General features: G+C 39.9%; 1 protein-coding gene across 1 annotated transcript in view; it reads left to right on the top strand.

Annotated features, from left to right (window-relative positions):
- Positions 1–5,355: 5,355 nt before the first annotated feature.
- The window catches only part of LOC115500317 (cell division cycle protein 27 homolog), a gene marked incomplete at its 3' end in the record, with an annotated part of 58,932 nt that continues 43,719 nt past the window's right edge, over positions 5,356–20,568 (top strand). Inside the window, 1 exon segment of the mRNA XM_030294615.3 lies at positions 5,356–5,675. Within this exon segment, the coding sequence (XP_030150475.3) occupies positions 5,649–5,675 (27 nt within the window).

The following is a 20,568-nucleotide window of genomic DNA, read 5'->3' as shown; positions in this document are numbered from 1 at the left end:
TCTCAAATTCCATTCCCGTGAAGTCACTGCCCAGCTCAATCACCACCAGCAGCTCCGTAGGTCTATTTTATCAACCTAAAGTCATCAGTTTGGAACCCAGAGCTTATCAACTGTCCCACACACCACCACTTCAACCAAGCTTAAACTGCCTCCACTGCAGGCAAGCTAATTTGCTTACCATTTATCTTCTTCCCTGTGCTTTTGAAGTCTGTCTAGCCCTCCTTGCCATCAGCCATGTAGACCATCCCAGAGCTCACCTCAACCAGGATGCATCTGATTAGCCTCAACACTTCAGACTGCTTTGACCTGAAATCCCTTACGGACCTATGTGCAAAACCAGCCTGTTCTCTGGGTCCAGAAAGGGACACTCAAAAGAGCATCAAATTATGACCAATAAGGGATAACACTGAGTAGTGATGTCATTTAATCATCAGATATAAGATTTTAATAACTTTATATATGTGCAGGGCACTATACTAGATAATGAGGACAGCAGGGTGAGGCAAAGTCCCTACCTTCAAGGAATTTATATTAAACAAATATAATTAAAATTGCCATATATACTATGAAGGAAAAGAATAAAGATGTTGTGAGAGAGAATTGTAGGGTAGAGTTAATAATTTTGGTTAGGTAGGACAGGGAATATTCTAAGGATGTAATATCAAGGCCTGAGGCCTGAAGGATGAGTTGAATTTAGCTAAAGAGTAAGGGCAGGGGTGCCTGGGTGGCTTAGTCGGTTAAGCGTTTGACTTTTGATTTTGACTTAGATCAGGATTTCACAGTTCGCGAGATCAAGCTCTGCATCGGGCTCCTCGCTGGCACTGCAGAGCCTGCTTGGGATTCTCTCTCTCTCTCTCTGCCCCTCCCCTGCTCACGTACTCTCTCTTTCTCTCTCTCTCTCTCTCAAAATAAATAAACTTAAAAACAAATTATAACTAACTAAATAGCTTCTCCTTGTTAAAAAAAAGAATAAGGGCAAAGTGATTTAGGAAGAAGAAGTAATAAGTGTAAAGGGTTCCACTTTAATCAGTCAATATTTTTTAAGCATCTACTAAATATGTAATTGTTTTCCTAAAACAATAAAGAGACATGTAAGGCTTAGCCTTCCCTTCGGGAGATATGACATAAATAATCTTGATCATATTAGTCTGCTCAGGATGCTATAACCAAATACCACAGACTGGGTGGAGTAAGCAACTGAAATGTATTTTCTCACAGTTTTGGAGGCTAGAAGTCCATGATCAAGGTGCTAGCAAATTTGGTTTCTGATGAGAGCTCTCTTCTGGGCTTGTAGATGGCTACTTTCTTGCTATGTGCTTCATGTGACCGTCCCTCTACCCTCTTAGGTTTGTATCATGGACCCTGTAAATTAAACTGACAAAAGACAGATTAACAGAATTTTAAAAATAAGAGTTTAAAAACAAGAGGTGGTTAGAACAGAACTTGAGGCTTATATAACATCTTAGCAAACAGCAATAAATTTGTGGAGAAGTGACAAAACAAAGGAGAAAAGTTTGGGCTTACGGGGTGGTAAGCTGTGTAAAGGTAAATATATGGGGGAACTAATGGAAGATAAGGGTTATTTCAGTAAAGTTTGTTTGTGCAGAATCAGTGCCAGCTCCTTGTCTCTAGTGATAATGGTTGTTTTCCTCCTCCTGGTACAGGAGATGGGGGAAGAGGAAACAACTTCACAAAGGGAAATTGATGTCCTGATTTTAGGCAAATGGGGGAAAGCAAAGAGTACTTTCTGTGTTTGTTCCTTCCTAGTTTTTTTCAGGTCAAAATAATCCTTATGCCAAAGTGACATATTCTGGTCCCCTTTGGGGAATATAGAGTGTAACAGGGAAGTGAGGCAAGGCTGAAAAAAGTGGCAGAGACTAGACCATGGAGGACCTTAGAAGAGAAGTTAACAGGTTTGAGTGATCTCCTGAGAGCAATGGGAAATCCTGAGTTGGGAGGGGAGGATTAGGAGGGAGTCCTGACATGATCAGACTTGTTTTTGAGGGTAGGTAAGGCTGGAGACAGGAAGAGATGAGAAGGTATATTCAGGGTAAAATTAGTAGGGCTTTTGTGACTAGATGGTAGGGTCAAAGAGAGAGCATGGTTTCAGGTTTGGGTAATGGAGAGGATGGTGATACCTTAAACTGAGATGGGAAGTACTTCAAGTATGAGGAACAAGGAATTCTATTCTGAACAAGAACCTGTGAGATGTCCAGTTGACAGCTAGGCACTCAGGTCTGGAGTTCTAAGAAGCAGTCTGACTAGAGGTACGGATTTTGGAACAATTTTATGAGAGCAGAGGCCAAGAGAATGGATGGGTTTGGAAAGGAAGAAAGCATAGGGGTGAGAAGAAGGCCTAGAACAGGCCCCTGAACCATTCTAACATTAGAGGGCTACAAAGGAAACTAATAAAAACAGAGCAGTAGGAGGAAAACCAGGAGACTGTGTGATCAGAGATGCCAAAGGAAAAGGATGATTTGACCAAGAGGGAGGAGCCAACACAGGAGTAAATGCCTCAAGGTCAGGTAATATAAGATGATACGACAGCAGCATGAACAGGGACAACAGGAGGTACAGACAAGGGTCACTGAAGGAATTCAGAAGAGCGATCTTGTTGGGGGCTATGTATTTAGTGGGACCTGCATCTTGGCAAGAAAACCAAGTCTAGCTTCTTGAACGGTTCCCTAAAAGCCGGCCTCTGAATCTGAGTGAACATGAAACAGACAAAGAGGCAGGCTAAGGAGAAGAGATAATTTACCATGTTTGGAATAATGCTTATTGTAACCCAGCTCCGTTCACCAGCTAAACATTATGTGGATAATGGATGACAGCAGGATGCCTAAGTGGTTGCTGGATGGCAAGTTAAAGTAGGTCAATCAGGAACACAGAAGGAAGTAAAAATGCTTTAAAAGATCCCATCAAAGCACAACTTCAAACAATGTGGCCTTGCTGTGGATGAGCAGAAAACCACAACAGATGTATTAGCCCAGTGAGGAACAGTTAGAAAAGAGATGCCTTTTTTTAGGGAGGAAAAAAAAAATCCCAGGGGATTTTAGAAGCAAACTGTAAGTTTAAGAGCCAGAACACCAAGCATCAGAGACTCTTCTGACTCTAGATACACATTTTCACACACCAAATATCATCATTATGTATCCTGTGTTGCAAGTTCCTACGTTCAAGTTTACAAGAATCTATTGCACAAAAATCTACTGGCTGCATGTTGTATGTAGAAGAGCTGTGTGTGTAAAACAACCACAAGCTTAGCATGGGCAAATAATGTCATGTGCCAATTAAAAATGCAAATACAACTTTAGTCTACTTTACTAGAAGTCATCCCAATAATAAAAGCAATAGTCTTAGCGCTCTCTGCATTAATCAGAATAAAGGTGGAGTGTTATGACCAGCTAAAAGCATCACATTTTAAGAGTGATATCTCTCGCCCATCTCCTTTCCATTACCATTACAGATTCTCTCATCTCACATCTGGTAGACTGTTTCCAAAGATGGTCCGGCAATCAATCCCTCTGGTGGCACAAGCCTTTTGTAGTGTCATGTTGCCAACTTCTCTCATCTAGAGTCTATTTCTCCTCCCCTTGAATCCAGGCGAGCCCTGTATCTTGCTTTAATCAATTCTCCTCCCCTTGAATCCAAGCGAGCCCTTTATCTTGCTTTAATCAATGAGAAGTGATGGGGTTTGATTTACAGACCTAGACCTTAAGGGGCCTCCTGGCTTCAGTTTTTACCTTCTTGGTTGCCAGCCACAAAGTCAAGAATGGGGCTAGCCTACCGACTGATGAGAGGCCAACGCTGAGACACAAGTCATGTGGAGATGTGGAGAACTGAGGGGCACAGGCAACAGCAAGCACCAAGGCCCCAAACGTGAGTGAGGCCATTTTGGATCTCCAGCCCCAGTCAAGCCACTGACAGTAATATTCTATATCTGTGCTACCCAGTATGGGAGCCACTAGCCACGTGTGTCTATTGAATTCTTGGAATGTGACTAGGGTGTCTGAAAATTTTCATTTTTAATTCACTTGATTTTAAATAGCTTTAAATAGCTAGTGACTAAGCAGTTGGACAGTGTAGACGACTCATAATCCTGCTAAAAACAAACAAAAAATAAAAACAGGGCACAGGGCAGAAGATCTCCTTGGCACTTACCCTTTATGGTGCTACAAATAAGCAGTTACTAGAGATGGTTGGTGGTGACAGATATAGCTCTGTTAACTAGTATTGAAAAACAAAAAAACCCTCCCTTCAACATCACCTGAAGGAAGGAAGGAATCCATTCTAACCTGTTTCATCTGCATAAAATGTGAGAACCAGAAAGGGAAATTCCCACATCATAGACTATACCATGAGTTCCACATCTAGCATAGAGATGTCCTGATTAGACAATCAACTTTCAGAAACTGCTTTCATCATCTATCAAAAAACAAAATGTTAATAGTTCCCTGGTTCACACGTTTTGGGGGGAGAGGGAGCAGGAAGGAAACTTGAGAGAGCCTACTGTGTGCGTCAGACACAACCACATACATCAATCCATTTAATTCTTTTAATCATTATTTTCAGACTAAGGAAATACAAATTCAGAAATGTGACTTGCCTGAGGATCTAAAACTAGTTGGTGCCAGAGATGACATTCAAAATCCAGCCTCTAGATTTCCCAATACGCCTAATGCCTCTCCTATCAGGAATAACAATTTCCATGATCTGGTCATCTATGTAACTATTTCCAGTTAATGCCTTAACTCTTACCAGACTGATCTCATTTCTGCTTCCCTTCACTTGACACTCTTCTTCTAATTCCACCTATCCTTCAGAGTCCAGTTTAAGTCTCCCTTTTTCCTTCCCTGAAACTTTTCTCATCTTAATCCCAATTTATTTCCCTCTCTTCTGAATTTTTACGTCGCTTACAATGGGCACCACATAACGTAGCAGTCTGTTACATTGTCTTTCCCTTAAAGAGACCGTAATCTCTTCAAGGTGGACAGCCCATGTCCTTACCAGTCTTTGAAGCCTGGCAATCCTTCCAAATTTCCTATTTTCCTTGAGCCCTGAATAGGTACTTCTGGAATGATAAATGAACTAAGCTCAACAAATACTTCTTGATTAATTAAAGTCAGCCCCAAACTCTCGTGTTTTACCCTCTCCTCAAACTACCGCGCCTCAATTGATCCGGAGAGGTTCAGTGGCGAGTGGAGGCGGTAGTCCGGCCACGTAACGCTCCCCGCCCGCTCCGGTAAGCCACGCCCAACCCGCTGTCGCCAATTGGGCGTGGCTCAGCCTAGGGTGGCCGATTGGGCGTGGCGTGCGTGAGTGAAGGCGTGGCCGAGAGGGGAAAACTCCGCCCTGGATCGGACTCGGTAGTCCCCGGGAATCCTCGACAATTTCCGGCAACGGTCTCCTCCTCAGCCGATCGGCCTCGGGCATTTCCGGTCCCCTTCGGGCTTTTCCGTCTGGCTCCCGCGCGGATCTCACCACTTCGGGTATTTCCGTGTCCCACTCGGAGGTACTCGGCAATCGCTCGGCCTCCCCCATCCCCCGGTAACGGTCGCTGGTGAGTTTAAATGAGCCGGGGCTGGCCGGGCCGGAGCCGCTACGGGGGGGGCCTGAGGCACTGCAGAAAGTGGGCCTGAGCCTCAAGGATGACGGTGCTGCAGGAACCCGTCCAGGTAATGATAACCCCGCTCGCCGAGGCTTGGCTCGAAGCCTCGGCCGGGAAGCCGCGTACGGCCACTCCGCGGCCTGGTGCGGCCTAGGCCCGGCAGCTTCTCCCGCCTCCCCTGCTGCCGGGTCCTGCCTGTCTCCGCGTCGGCTCGGAGGCCTCGCCCGCAACCTTACCCGCGTTGCCTCTGGTCCTGCCTTGCTTCCACCCCGGGTGCGAGCGGGGTTCGGCGATAATGCCTCTGTCCACCGCCGGGCCACGGTGGGGCCAGCCCCTCCTGTCAGTCCAGGGGCCTGGCCCCCCCGGCCGGGGTGAGAGACCAGGGGCCGAAAACTCGCCCCAGGTGCTCCCTTGCCCCGGGATGATTGGGAATCATGTTTGATCAGAGCTTGTATGATCTTCGTAATGGTGGGGCAAGTTGGCGGGGTGGGGGTGGTGGGGGTGGTGGTGTTCGGTTTTGTTTTTGTTTTATGTGAGAGGGCGGAGGGCCGATAAGATCGGTATTTTTAATACTAATTTCTGTTTTGGTAACAGACGTCCTATAGCCCACGTTGCTTTCCTCGCTCAGTGAATTTCCCACTGGACAATGATCTGGGAAGAGAACTCCCGAGGCCCAGCGCTGAGGGGCAAGCACCTATACGAGGGGAAGGGGTGGAAACGGCAAATCTGGGTGTTTTGTTTTTTTTTTTTCCCCGTGACCAGTGTGATGGGGATCAGGAGTGTTTTGTGCATGTTGATAGTGCGTTCAGGAAATGAAAGAGAAATAAGGGTTTTTACATCCATTTCGCTGTCCTTACGACACCAAGGTATGCTTTGACGCACAGTGCTCTGTTGGCACGGGAGAAACCCTATTGGATTTGAAGTGTGATGCAGTGCCAGTCATTTTCCCCCTGCCATCTCAAGAAACTGAATCTTTTGTCCGTTACTGATGGACCAGGTCTGGGAGACTTTCAGCTCACCATAGGATCTTTGACTTGAATAGAAGAGTTGACCTCTATCAAGTGCTGTCATTGAGTTATGGACTTTTTTTTTTTTTTTTGAAGTTACAAAGCAAATCAATTTTAGAAATTACTTCACATTACCCTTAATAGGCCTGTGACCAAATAATAAATATTTTAATACATCACTGCTTCCATATTTCCTTTAATTTTTCTTCCCGGAATGAAATACAAGTATCTTCCAGTTTGCTTCTTTTACATATAGCAACTATTAGTATTTGAACCAATATAATGTGGAATTCTGTCTTAGGAAATTTACCTGTTTGTAATTGTATCCATGCTTCCAAAGCTATTTCTTTTCAAACAAATTCCTCTTACTGGTAGAGTCCCTTTTAAGTTTTTTTGTTTTTTGTTTTTTGTTTTTTTTTAGGCCTAACATTAAATTAGAAGTTATCTGTATCTTTTGTTGTTGTTGTTATTAAGTAGCCTCCACGCCTATCATGGAGGATGACCCTGACAGCAAGAGGCACCCAGGTGCCCCAAAAGTTACCTGTACCTTAAATGAACAAGTATATCACTCAAGTTGTTTAATTTCTGTTTCATGTTTTGTATGTAATTTTGTCTTCATTAATGATACATTTGCCTCCTCTGGACCCCCAATTTTCTCAATTGATAAACTACTCTCAATGCTAGCCTATAGCCACTATTTAATAACAATTTCAACTTGTATAAAAACATGGAGAAGAAAAGACTATGTAGCCCGTTCCTAGATGGTACCCATCAAGTTCCCTCTTTTTCCTTACAGTACTCTTAGTGGTAATGCTCTTAGGTCTTTTTGAGCCTTAAAAGTCAAATTTGTCCCATTTTTCTTCCCCCATACCACCTTTGTCCATTAGATTTGGGGACTGTGGTTAGAAGTTTTAGGATAGGGCTAGGTGAGAATTTTGGTTGTAATTTATAGTAGAAGAAGCCCTTCAGTAAGGGGTCTGGCAGTGGGAGAAACAAGCAACTTTAGCTACGATGATGATGATGATCAACTGATTAGGGATAGGGCTGAACATGGGAAAGAATCACTAAGGAGAAAATAGGACAGATAGATACTATTGTTTTTTTTAACTATGATAAGTAATTGCATGTACTTGTAAAGGAACGAGTAAGTTGGGGAGTTGTTTGGGGCATCATGATATTACCAGGCTTAGGAAAAAGTTGAGAGGAAAGATGAACAACTGTTTGCTTTTTTTTTCTTTAAACTTTTGACACGGAATAGCCAGTCTGATAAGTTGCGTCAGCCTAAATATTAGCTCCTCCTCCAAATTGTCTCTCATAGAAAAACTTTATATTTGAGTCTTTACAAAAGACTCTCCTGTTATGAGGCAGAAATTCTGTCAATTATTTTATTTTTAATTGTTTGGGGGAAGACACACAGCCTAAATGATTTCAATCAGTGTCAATTTGGATATTTATAAAATTCACCTGATGAAATGGATTTAAAAAAAAGCAAAGACATTTTAATGGATTTATCAGTTTTTCCTGGGGGTAGAACTTCATGGAAGTGTGAAGTTGTAAACAAGCTTTGTAAAAATCGCCTTAATAAGCAGTGTACTAAGTGGATACTATACATATGATATTGTTTTAGAGATCATTCAGATAGTGAAGGAATACTTTGGGCTTGGAATAAGATATACTGGGATAGCATCTAGCATGGATTCAAAGGGTACCATATTTCAAATAACTTAGAATTAAATGTATATTCAGGAAGGTTGTGTTAGATGAAAAAAATGGCTTTTTGATATCAAAGATAGATGTGAACAGTTTCCATAAAATTGTTCTGTTCGATGAGAATAGAAAAAGATGAAATTCCTAAATAAATTTTGTCATTTGAGAAATATGTATGTGTAACTAAATTGATAAAGCAATAGGCATTTGACTATTTGATCTTCATTCAAAAAACATATACTTAAGCCAGCTGAAACACATTTATGAAGTTTTCTTTTGGCAAATGGGAAAATACCTTATATTTATAGACAGTATAGTATCTTGAAGGCAGTGCTACATCATACCTGAACTGGGAGAATAAGCTTTGGGGAATGTGGGTGGAGGAGGAGGTCATTGCAAACATATATAATAATTTCATTTCTTTATGGACTAGTGTTCTGATATAGCCCTTTTTGTGTTTATGCTGTTTATATAGAGAAAGCATTAGGCAAATAATCACAAATTTGTAATTACAAACTGATAAGGGCACTATAAACAGGGTGTGAGGAGAGAGACCTAATGAGGGACTTGACCTAAGCCCAGGTGTCAGGTTTGCAATTGAACCACCAAAAGAGGTACTAGAGAATAGCAAAAAGTTAAGCAGCCTCAACGAAAAAATCAAATTGGAAAGAATGTTATGTACCTGCTATGTACCAAGCACAGAAGAGTATGAAAGACATCCTAAAATCTTCTCTAAAAATAGTGTCAGGAAGGTCTTTTTTGAGCAAATAACATTGAAGCTGGGATCTGAAGGTTGAGAAGGAAACAGTAATTTGAAGAGCATAACAGAAGGAGAAAACAGTATGTGCAAAGTCCCTAAGACATAGCAGCACTTGGCACTGAAATAACTGAAAGAAGGCCAATGTGACTGGAGTTGTGTATTAATGGAAAACCATTATAAGGAGTTCAGTTTTCATTCTAAGTGTGTGGGGAGTCATTGAAGGATTTTCAGAAGAAGGTTGGCTTGATATAGATGTTAGATCTCTTGGCTACTATATGTGAAATGTAATGGAAGAAGGAGGCAAGAATAAAATATCTTAGGGGCGCCTGGGTGGCTCAGTCGGTTAAGCGTCTGACTCTTGATTTCACCTCATGTCGTGATCGCATGGTTTGTGAGATGGAGCCCTACATGGGGCTTTGCGCTGATAGCACAGAGCCTGCTTGGGATTCATTCTCTCTCTCTCTCTCTCTCTCTCTCTCTCTCTCTCTCTCAAAATAAATAAAAACTTAAAAAGTAGGCTTAGGATGAAAGTAACCTAGACCAAAGTGGTAGTAGTGGAGTAGGAAAGAGATTGATAAATTCAAGAGGTGTTTTGGAGGTAGAACCAATGAGACATGGAGACTGATTGAATGGGAGAGGGTGGGGATCAAGACTGCTGCCTGGATTTCATTTTGGTGGTGCCATTTAATAAATGAAGAATCCTGTGAGGGGGGACAAATCTGAAGGAGGATAATTAACCTGTTTTTGTTTTTTTTAACAGCATTGATTTTGAGAGCGAGAGAGAGAGAGCAGGGGAGGGGCAGAGGGAGAGGGAGAGAGAATCCCAAGCAGGTTTCGTGCCATCATTGAGGAACCTGACTCGGGGTTTGGTCTCATGAACTGTGAGATCATGACCTGAGCGGAAGTCAAGAGTCCGACACTTAACCAATTGAGCCACCCAGGTGCCCTGACAATCTGTTTTGAACAAAATGAGTTGGAGATATTTGTGAAGCCAACCAGTAGAAATATGGAGAAAAAAACCTCTAATCTTTTGAGGGATCTAGTCTTGTTGGGAAGCTAAGAATGTTTAACAGGAACAATTGGATAATGTTACAAGTTAGTATGTATTTGATTGCACAGATAATAATAAAGAAATTCAGTAAACAGATCCTTGTAGACTGGAAAAATGGTGTTTCTTGATGGAGTGGAACTTAAAGCTTTAGAAGATGGGAAGTGTTTGGATTGGTAAAAAAGAAGGGAAAAAATGGTTTTAGCCTGGAATAGCACGAGCAAAAGCCTAAAATTGAGAATGGTGTTTAGGAACAAAACAACCATAAAATATTATAGTTTTGGTTGGAATGGGAATTGAGAGCAGGAAGAGATAAGGTTTTGCTAGCCAGGTAGAATCAGATTATAGGGGACTTAACATCCAGATTGAGGGGTTTAAGGCATTGGTAATAGCCATTATACGTTTTTGAACAGAAGACTTCTTTTTTAACGTTTATTTTTGAGACAGAGAGAGACAGAGCATGAATGGGGGAGGGTCAGAGAGAGGGAGACACAGAATCTGAAACAGGCTTCAGGCTCTGAGCTGTCAGCACAGAGCCCAACACAGGGCTTGAACTCACTGACCGCGAGATCATGACCTGAGCCGAAGTCAGCGGCTTAACCGACTGAGCCACCCAGGCGCCCCTTGAACAGAAGACTTCTAATGAAAGCACTGCTTTGGGAAGATTAATCTGGTGCTGTTGGCAAGGAGGGACAAGACGAGAGTTAGGGAGACATATGGGCTAGTAAAATAATCCAGTTACATGGTAACATACACCTGAGTTTCTCATTCTTGGTACTATTGATGTTTGGGGCAAACTAATTCTTTGTTGTGGGGGACCCTGTCCTATGTATTGTAGAGTGTTCTGCAGCATCCCTGGCCTCCACCCACTAGGTGCCCCCTCCATTTGTGACAATCAAAAATGCCCCCCACTGAGAATTACTAAATATCCCTTGAGGGGCAAAAATCACCCAGATGGAAAACCACTGATATAGACCTAAACTAAATTAAAGTTCTAAAAATAAGATTTTAATGTATAACAGGAAAATTCCACAGTGATTTTTTCCCCCTTATACTTCCTTATATTGTCTGAAGCTTTTATTATCCATTTCTTTTATGGTTCAAAAAAAAAAAAGGCAGCTATCTTCTTTTTTGACAAAAACAAGAATAAAACAAAATAATTTATGTGGTCACATTTAGGTCTGAATTAGTTGTACAGTTACAGAGGTTTGTTTATATTTTTAAAAATATTACGTTTAAGAACAAGCAAGGAAAGAATTTTGCCATTTTGTGCTGTTGATTCCTCTTTTAAATTAATGCAACCTAGGACTAACCTAGGTCCTAACCTAGGACTAACCTAGAATTCGGTAGGAATTCTCTTTTAAACTTTTTTTTTTTTTTTTGAGGATGGGTGTGGTGTTGCTGTTTGTCTCCCTGTTAGCAGCATTCATCCATCTGGCTTTAATTTGTAGAAGTCCTGAGATGATGCACTGAATGATATTCTTTTGGGGACAGGTCCACACCAGCAGTTGGGCCAAAGTAGATGACTAGCCAGGGGGCTGATCTTAACCCTGCTCTTCATAAGCTCCTAATCTGTAGTGCCTTAGAAAATAGCCCATTTCCTCCCTATTTCCTACCAAAGAGACACCATCACTGAGGAACTTAGAGGTGCTTGAGCAGAGTGGTGATAGAAGCTATATGTGGGATTCTCCAAGTGGCAAATTTTATGGGGTATATGAGAGTTTGAGTTGGATGCCTTTACTATCACTTTCTCACCTTCTTAATTGGTAACAGGGGCGCTTGGGTGGCTCAGTCGGTTAAGCGTCCAACTTCGGCTCAGGTCATGATCTCACTGTTCGTGAGTTCGAGCCCCGTGTTGGGCTCTGTGCTGACAGCTAGCTCAGAGCCGGGAGCCTGTCTTTGGATTCTGTGTCTCCCTCTCTTTTTGTCCCTCTCCAGCTTGCTCGCTCGCGCGCTCTCTCAAACATTAAAAAAATTTTTTAAAAAGAATTGGTAATAAATTATATTCTTCTGAGCAAAGCTTGATTTTATATCAGAAATGGATAGAATCCTTGATTATGATACTTTTTCTCTTGTTCATTTAATATTGAAAAGACAGGAAAAAAAAGCAAAGTTCCAGGACTTTATGGCCATAGTATATGGCCATATGTGTGTCAAATTTTCCTGGTGATCAGTACTACTGAGTGAGCTGGTGAATCATTTGGGTCTTTTGTGGCTTATATATTAACAAAATAAGCAATTGTGGCAGATATGTTGGGAGATGTTATAATAATGGAAACTGTGTCTTTATTGAGTTTGTTTATATTGGAAGACAGGAAAGGAGGAGGTTTTTAGTGTCTACTATGTGCTAGTCCGTATACTAGGAGCACTGTATATGTATCATGTCATTTAATCCACACAATCTAAGAAATAGAGCTGTTTTCCAGATGAGGAGATTGAGGCTTCCAAGTCACACTCTTGGAAGTGCTGGCACACAAATTTGAACACATGCCTCCAAAATTAATCCTGAGTATATTGTTTCTACTCCCCATGTTCTTTCATTTACAACAAAATTAAACAAGTTGGTTCTTAGGAAATCTCCATATTTTGTAAAAGAGTAATTAGGTGGTAATTATTTGTATCACAAAATAATAATTGTGTGCCACAGAGTTTCTTTCAGTAGAGATTTCCAGAGATTCTTACCTATCGGACTTACAGTTGACCCTTGAACAAGGCAGGAGTTAGGGGCACTGACCCCTATGTAGTGGAAAAATCCAAACATAACTTTTGACTCCTCAAAAACTTAGCTACTCTCAGCCTACTGTTGCCTAGAAGCCTTGCCAATAACATAAACAGTTGATTAACACATATTTTGTATACGTATTATATACGTGTTCTTATAATACAGCGAGCTAGAGAAAAGAAAATGTTACCAAGAAAATCATAAGGAAGAGAAGATACATTTTTAGTAGTATATTGTATTTATTGAAAAAAATCCACATGTAAGTGGACCCATGCAGTTCAAACCCATGCTGTTCAAGGGTCAACTGTATATGAATACAGAGAACCTTAAAGCTAAGACTAACATAAGATACTACCAGTAGGAGGACTGGCAGAAATCAAAGATCAGTTGTTTATTCATTCAACATCCATTAGTTAAGCCCTTGCTTAAAAAGTACATAATAGATGCTGGGAATCTAATAATGAGCAAAACCGGAAGTAGTCTCTACCTTTCTGCAGTTTATAGTGAGGAAGACATATTTATTTATGTAAAATTACAGCAGTGAGAAGTATTACAAAGGAAAGGTACTTAGTGCTATAAAAGTGTGTAATAGGAATGCCTGACCTCATCAGAGCTCCCCCAAAAAAGTGTTCCCTGAGAAAGAAGTCCAAAGAATGACTCGAATATGCATAGTTTGGAGGAAGGTACCAGGTAAAGTGAACTATGTATATGTTTAAAGGGCCTGTGGCAGGAAGGTAACATGGTAGGTTTGAGGAGTTGAAAGAAAGCCATTGTCCTAACACTGCGTAAGAAAACATGATACAAGAGGAATTGGAGAGGTAAGCATGGACTATACCATCCTCCCTGGTTTGGTGGTTTGGATTTTTGTCATTAAGGACAATGAGAAGCCAGAGAAAGATCTTAAGTGAGAGGATAATATGATCAGATCTGATTTGTGAAAAGCTCACAGAGAGAAAATGGATCACAAGGTGGGAAAGAATTCAGGGAAGACAAATAAGACACTATTAAAAGTAATGGTGGGGGGCGCCTAGGTGGCTCAGTCGGTTGAGTGTCCAACTCTTGGTGTCGGCTCAGATCATGATCTCATGGTCATGGAATCAAGCCCCGCACATCAGCTCCATGCATGGTGGGTGTGGAGCCTATTTGAGATTCTCTCTTTCCCTCTTTCTGCCCCTCCACTTGCACACACACTCTCTCAAAATAAACTTAAAAAGGGGGGGGGGGGACAGGTCTGCCTTAGAAAGTAAATGTTTCATTGAGTTTCTTCCTTTCATCACCATTGCAGTTGCCTAATTTAAATGAGTATCATTTTGACATATACCTATATGCACGGTTCCAGAACCCTAGGTCATGGGATGGTCTGGTAGAACACCAGAGGGACAGATAAGTTCTTATGGAGGTTTAGAATTCAGCCAAGTACTGTGCTAGATTTATCTCAAAGGTAGTGTTTTTTGTACTTATTTTACAGATGATTAAAACTGAAGGTCAGAGAAGTGACTTGGATATCTTGATTAGCAAGTGTCAGAGGGTTAGAGTTAGGTTTCATCGGCCATGGATTGAAGCTGGAGGTTATATTAAACAGTCAAATAATTGAATCAAATTAGATTTGAACACCCTTTAGCCTGTTGTTTTCTGAATGACGTTTTTTTGAGTTCTTCCACCGTGCAAATGTTGAAGTTCTCTGAGGAAAACACTCATAGTTTGTCACATTACCTTTTACGTATGTCTTTTCTGTGTCATAGTACAGAGGAGATGTAGGCCAGATAGCAGAGAGCCTGTAGCATGTTTAAAACCTGCTCTTATATTCACTCCTTGCCAGTGCCACCTATTTTTGTTGGAAGGGTTACCTTCTCAATTGTTTGATTAAAAAAAAAAATCAAAAGCACAGGGGTGCCTGGCTGGCTCAGTCGGTAGAGCATGCAGCTCTTGATCTTGGGGTCATGGGTTTGAACTCCCAAGTTGGGTATACAGATTGCTTAAATAAATAAACTTTTAAAAACACATTAGAAAGCTTTGATTAGGGAGGAAGACACGATGATAATGTTGATGGCACGGCTAAAATTTGAGTAATTATTAGGTATGTACTAGGAGCCATTATGTACTTTATGTAGCATTATGTACATATTAACCATTATGGACTCTTATGTTTTAAAACAAGAGACTTGAGACATTGTTACTTGCCCAAGACACAGAACTAAGAAGTCACGGAACATGGATTTGAACCCAGGTCTCTCGAGAGCGATCATCGTTTAGCAGTGATGATATTTATGTTTGAAGAATGTAACTCTGGGACAGAATGGATTACCTACAGCTTACAGACAGGAAGACCACGTAGAAGGCTAAGAGTTGAAAGAAGATTGTTAACAGAATGGGACTAGAAAAGAGGGGAAAGCTTCTAGATACTGTTCTTTAGGTGCGGTTCTATAAATGATGGTTAGACACTAGCCAGCCCATTCGAATTGCTTAAATTGATAATGTACCCAGATTGATTTACCAGTACATTCATTATTTCATCTACACTCAACCCAACATCCTTGACCTTGTGTGATAAAGTTGTTTTGCGTTTCAAGCACCTCTCCTACTCCTGGCTGCAGCGGTGCCCCTGGTGGAGGACCCTGGTGTGTGCGGAGGAAAGTACCTTTCTAGCTTAGTAACTTGTCTTCTCCTTCCTTTTAAGTATTTAATTCAGTTCTACAACTATTTATTGAAACCTATGATATATCAGGCTCTAATACTGTCTCTCATCAGCTGGACCAGTGATACTTAATGAACCAGGATTTCTGTGAACCCCTAACATTGTACACAGATTTTCTGTATATATATGTACATGTGCTTTTTTCTGGAAAAGAGGTCCATAGCTTTTATAAGTTTTTACATAAGAGGGTTCTGTAAAAGGAAGGAGAGCTACTTATCTAGAAAAGTAGAAGAATGATTCTGAGCCCTGAATGCTTACCAGTGAAAAGGTTTCAAAGTAAAGACATCTAAACTCAGTCCCAGCGTCCAGGGATTGTGATGCAGTGGGTTTGAGGTAGAGCATTGTCAAGCAAGGATTGGTAGCCACTGATCTAGACAGAAGTAGCTCTAAAAGGTACTCCATGAGAACAGAAACTGTTAATTACTATAGATAGAGACTTCAGTGCCTGGCACATAATAGGCACTCAATGAATATTTATTGAATGAATGAGTACTAGAACTCTTCAGAAAAGTTAAAAAAGACACCACTACCCCCCTCCCCCACTATTGGTTTTCAGTCATAGTAAGTCATGCTGGAATCAGTTAAAAAAAAAAAAAAAAAAAATTTCCTCACACAATCATAGTCTACCTTTGTACTCTAAATAGCTGAGGCTGTTGTTGATACCCATCACAGGCAAATGTTACCAGAAATAAAGTCAAGGAGTAATAAGGAGTAGGAACCTCAGATCCTTGGTTAATGGTACGTGGAAGAATTGTTAGCAGCAATATGCAACATTTTTATTGGGGGTTCTGGCTGTTTCAGCACAGCTTGTCTTTGGTATCTTCTTTATTTAGGTGGCTCTGACTGGGGAAGAATCATACAGGGATATAACAGCGCTCCTTTGCAGATCCCATTGGTATTCACGGCCTTCTCTTTTTTCTCTTCCCATCTATTTTGCTTCCCAAGTAATAGAGAGGACCCTCCAATTGCTAATGAGTTTTTTTAGTGTAGTATGATATTTCAGTTTTTAAGTATTCCTTTCTATGAGATTGAGGGGCACTGTGTGATTAATTCATATGGAAACAAGCATATGTGGCAGCCAGCAGAGAACTGAAGTGTGGCAAAATTACAATTGCATGAACCCTTTTGCCTTCTGGAAATTATGAGTAGGGGTGGTCAGTCAGGCTTTGGGACAGCAAATTATCTTCAGTACAGAGTCTATAAGTATCTGAAAATTCTAGGATTTCTCTTATTTTTTATGTATACTGTTGGGATCCTTTGGTTATGCCGACTACTTCTGAAAATCTTTGAGGGAGAATGAGATGGTACGTTTTAAAAATTTTTTTTTTTTCAACGTTTTTTATTTATTTTGGGACAGAGAGAGACAGAGCATGAATGGGGGAGGGGCAGAGAGAGAGGGAGACACAGAATCGGAAACAGGCTCCAGGCTCCGAGCCATCAGCCCAGAGCCTGACGCGGGGCTCGAACTCACGGACCGCGAGATCGTGACCTGGCTGAAGTCGGACGCTTAACCGACTGCGCCACCCAGGCGCCCCGAGATGGTACGTTTTAGACCAGAGGGAGATTTCTTTGTAGTGCAACTAATTTGGGTGGATTATGAAAGGAGGTGATATTGTGATTCATTTCTATTAATATGTAGGCTGTTTTATTAGGTATAAGAAATGGATTAGGGTCAAGAAGGAACATGAAGACCTACAAACAAGAGGTTTTGGAACTTGAGTAACTCAAGCCTTTCTTTTAAAGCTAAGGGCCATGGCCTGAAGGATTAGAAAGTATTTTATTCATAACATCTTGAATTAACAGATGAGACAGCCTCTTTGACTTTGGGGAATCTGCTGAGCAGGGATATTTTTAATTAGAATAAATCTTTTTTAGATCAGTCCTTTTCAAACTTTAATACGCCTATAAATCACCCGGGGATCTTGTTAAAATGCTGATTCTGATTTAGTAGGTTTAGGATTGGGTCTGAGATTCCACACTTCTAGAAAACTTCCAGAAGATATTAGTGTTGTTGCTCCAAGGACCACACTTTGAATAGCAGTTTTAGATAGTTCTCAAAGTGGTAGGAAATGACTGGATTAAGAACGGTAACGTTAGAGGGAAAAATGCTGCCTGTGATAGTATGGATTATTAATTTAAATTAAATTTAAATTTGAATTAAATTTAAATTCCCACCTTTTTCCTTTCCCTTGTGCCTGGATGGAAATGGTCAGATTAGACAGTCCTGAGACTTTTTAAAAAATTTAGACTGTATAGAAAGTAAGCTTAAACAAGAGGCTCCAGAGACCCCATGAGAAAATAGAAAACTACACCCTTGGGCTGAGTAAGTCATCAACTACTACTAGGACTTTGAATAAAAAAAATTATAGTTAATAATACTCATAGAAATGTTAGTAAACATTTGCTTTTTCATTCAAATATTTGAGATTGTACTATAGCCAAGGCATATTAATCACTTGTTACAATGTAATCTAGCTTTACTGTTACAGTGTTAGCTAGTGGTTTCATTAGGTAATCCCACCATGCTGGTTTTATTGTAACTATTAAACTGTTCAACAAATTATGAGCTGTATACATGGCTAAAAATAAACACTGTTGTATCATGATCACTTGTAAGATATCTCAATTTGTGAGTTGATGATTTTTTTTAATCAATTGGTGACTTTTATATCTTGTGATAGGCCAGAAGTTAAAAAGAAACCCAGAAAGATTAAAAGAAACTCCTATGGTGTTGTGCTCCTAAAAATGCTAGGCAAAACATAAATATATGTAAACACATAATTTACAGATACATAATTTACATAACAGACTTAAAATTAGTGTTATATGATACACTAAAACTTCAACAACAAAAAAACCTCTCTGGTTTAATGCTCTCAAAAATTCTGGATAAAATAGTAAGAAAAGGTAAATCATCTAACAGAAAAATGAATGACACATGAATTGGCATTTGCCAGAAGACCAATAAACGTGAAATAAATTACTATTGAACACATTGAACTCATTTCAATATTCAGAGAAATGCAAATTAAAGGCACTAGATAAGCATTTTACATCTGTCAGACTGGTGAAAATAAGAAATTGGGGGGCACCTGGCTGGCTATCATTAGAGCCTGCAACTCGATGTCAAGGTCATGAGTTCAAGCCCCACGTAGAGAGAGGGATAGAGATTACAATCAATCAGTCAATAAAAATTTTTTTGATAGTACATAGTGTAGACAAAGATGTGGAATAATGAGTAGTCATATGTTTTTGGTAGGAGTGTAAATTAAACCCACACTTTGAAAATGATTTGTATTACCTAGTAAAGATGAACCTGTGTATGAACATGAACTCAACAACCCCATAATTTCATTCTTAAGTATATATCCCAATTTGGAGAGATTCTTAAATAGGTACCCTAAGAGATAAATATAAGAATGTTCTTTGCAGCATTATTATAACTGGAAAAAAACTAGAAATAACCCAAATGTTCATATACTGTAAATAGATAAAATGCATTTTGATGTATTTTTACAATGGAAATATTATTTATTCTGCAATCAAAATGAATGAATTCTAGCTACACAGATTGAGAATGAATTTTTTAAATACTGGATTTCAAAGCAAATTATAGCATAATATATACAACATGCTTGTATTTATTTAAAAATTCAGAAACCGGGAAAAGTGTTTGCATTGCTTAAGGATGATACATACATACAAATGTATAAAAATTGTAAAGAAAACCTGAAGATTAACAAAATTCAGAGTGGTGGTTTCAGAGAGGTTATGTGACTGATGAGCACCTGTGGGAGAGGGCTTCAAATATATTGGTAATATCTATTTCTTGAGCTGGATAGTGAGTACATGGGTCTAAATGTTTTCATTTATTATTAATTAAAATGTCATTCTAGCTGTTATATACTTTATAGCTATGTTTTATAACTTTAGAAAAAGAAAAATATATTCACCTAGATTAAAGATTAGTGCTATTATAGTTTGTTCATTTGTCTCCCAATATGCTTCCTTGGGTGGGTGAGAATAGGGTTGCTTTAAAGGTCATAGGTGGAGAGGCATCTGGATGGCTCTGTCAGTTAAGTGGCTGACTCTTGATTTCACCTCAGGTCATGATCTCATGATCTGGGTCAGAGCAATGGAGGCTGCTTGGGATTCTCTTTCTGTCTCCCTCCCTCTCCCCCCAACCCCATGTCCCTCTCCCCAACTCATTAGTACACACACTCAAGTAAAAAAATTTTTTTTAATTTTTTTTACATTTTTCTCATTTTTTATTGTTGTAAGAAGTAACCACTTTTTAAAACAAAATTTGTATTCAAGTATTTTGCTTTTATATAGAAAACTGAAATATATGACAAACCTAGCACAGGGGGTGGAAGAGAAGAATTGATTATGTACTTTTACAAGGATTTTATACTACATGTGGCTCTGTATAACGTTATTTGAATTTAAATTCAGATAATTTAAAAATGTGTATTGTAAACCCTAGGACAATCACTAAAATAGACTATTTATTTATTTTAATTTTTAATAAAAATTTTTAAAAATAGGTGGGGAAGTTTTTGTGGAGGATGACATTTCATGCATATCGTGAAAAATTGTTTAAACCACCGTTGTTAGTTTAGAGCAGTGTAGTTTAGTGGGATGGGCAGACCCATAAACGTATAACTGTAACAAAATATGAGTGCGCCACTAGAAGAGATATGTTTACCAAAAAAAAAAAAAAAAAGGTTAGGAATCAGCCAGGAAACCTTCATGAAGTAGATGTTAATTAAGCTGGGTCTGTAAGGATGAGCAATTTGTAAAAGGAGGTATGTGAGGGAGCCTCCATTCCTCTGTGGGGGAAGAGGAAGTACAAAAAAGGCACAGAGGCCTAAATGTCCATGGAGAATTGAGTGAGTAAATTCAGGTATGTTAGGAGCCATACTGTGAAGAGCCTTGTGTAACATGCCATGGAGTTTGCACTATGGACATTGAGGTTTTGTTTTATTACTTAAATTAGGGTCATTGATTTGGTTACAATA

The sequence above is a fragment of the Lynx canadensis genome, chromosome E1 (genome assembly GCF_007474595.2).
Source record: "Lynx canadensis isolate LIC74 chromosome E1, mLynCan4.pri.v2, whole genome shotgun sequence".
Taxonomy (NCBI): Eukaryota; Metazoa; Chordata; class Mammalia; order Carnivora; family Felidae; genus Lynx; species Lynx canadensis.
This window is presented reverse-complemented; position numbering and strand designations above follow the sequence as displayed.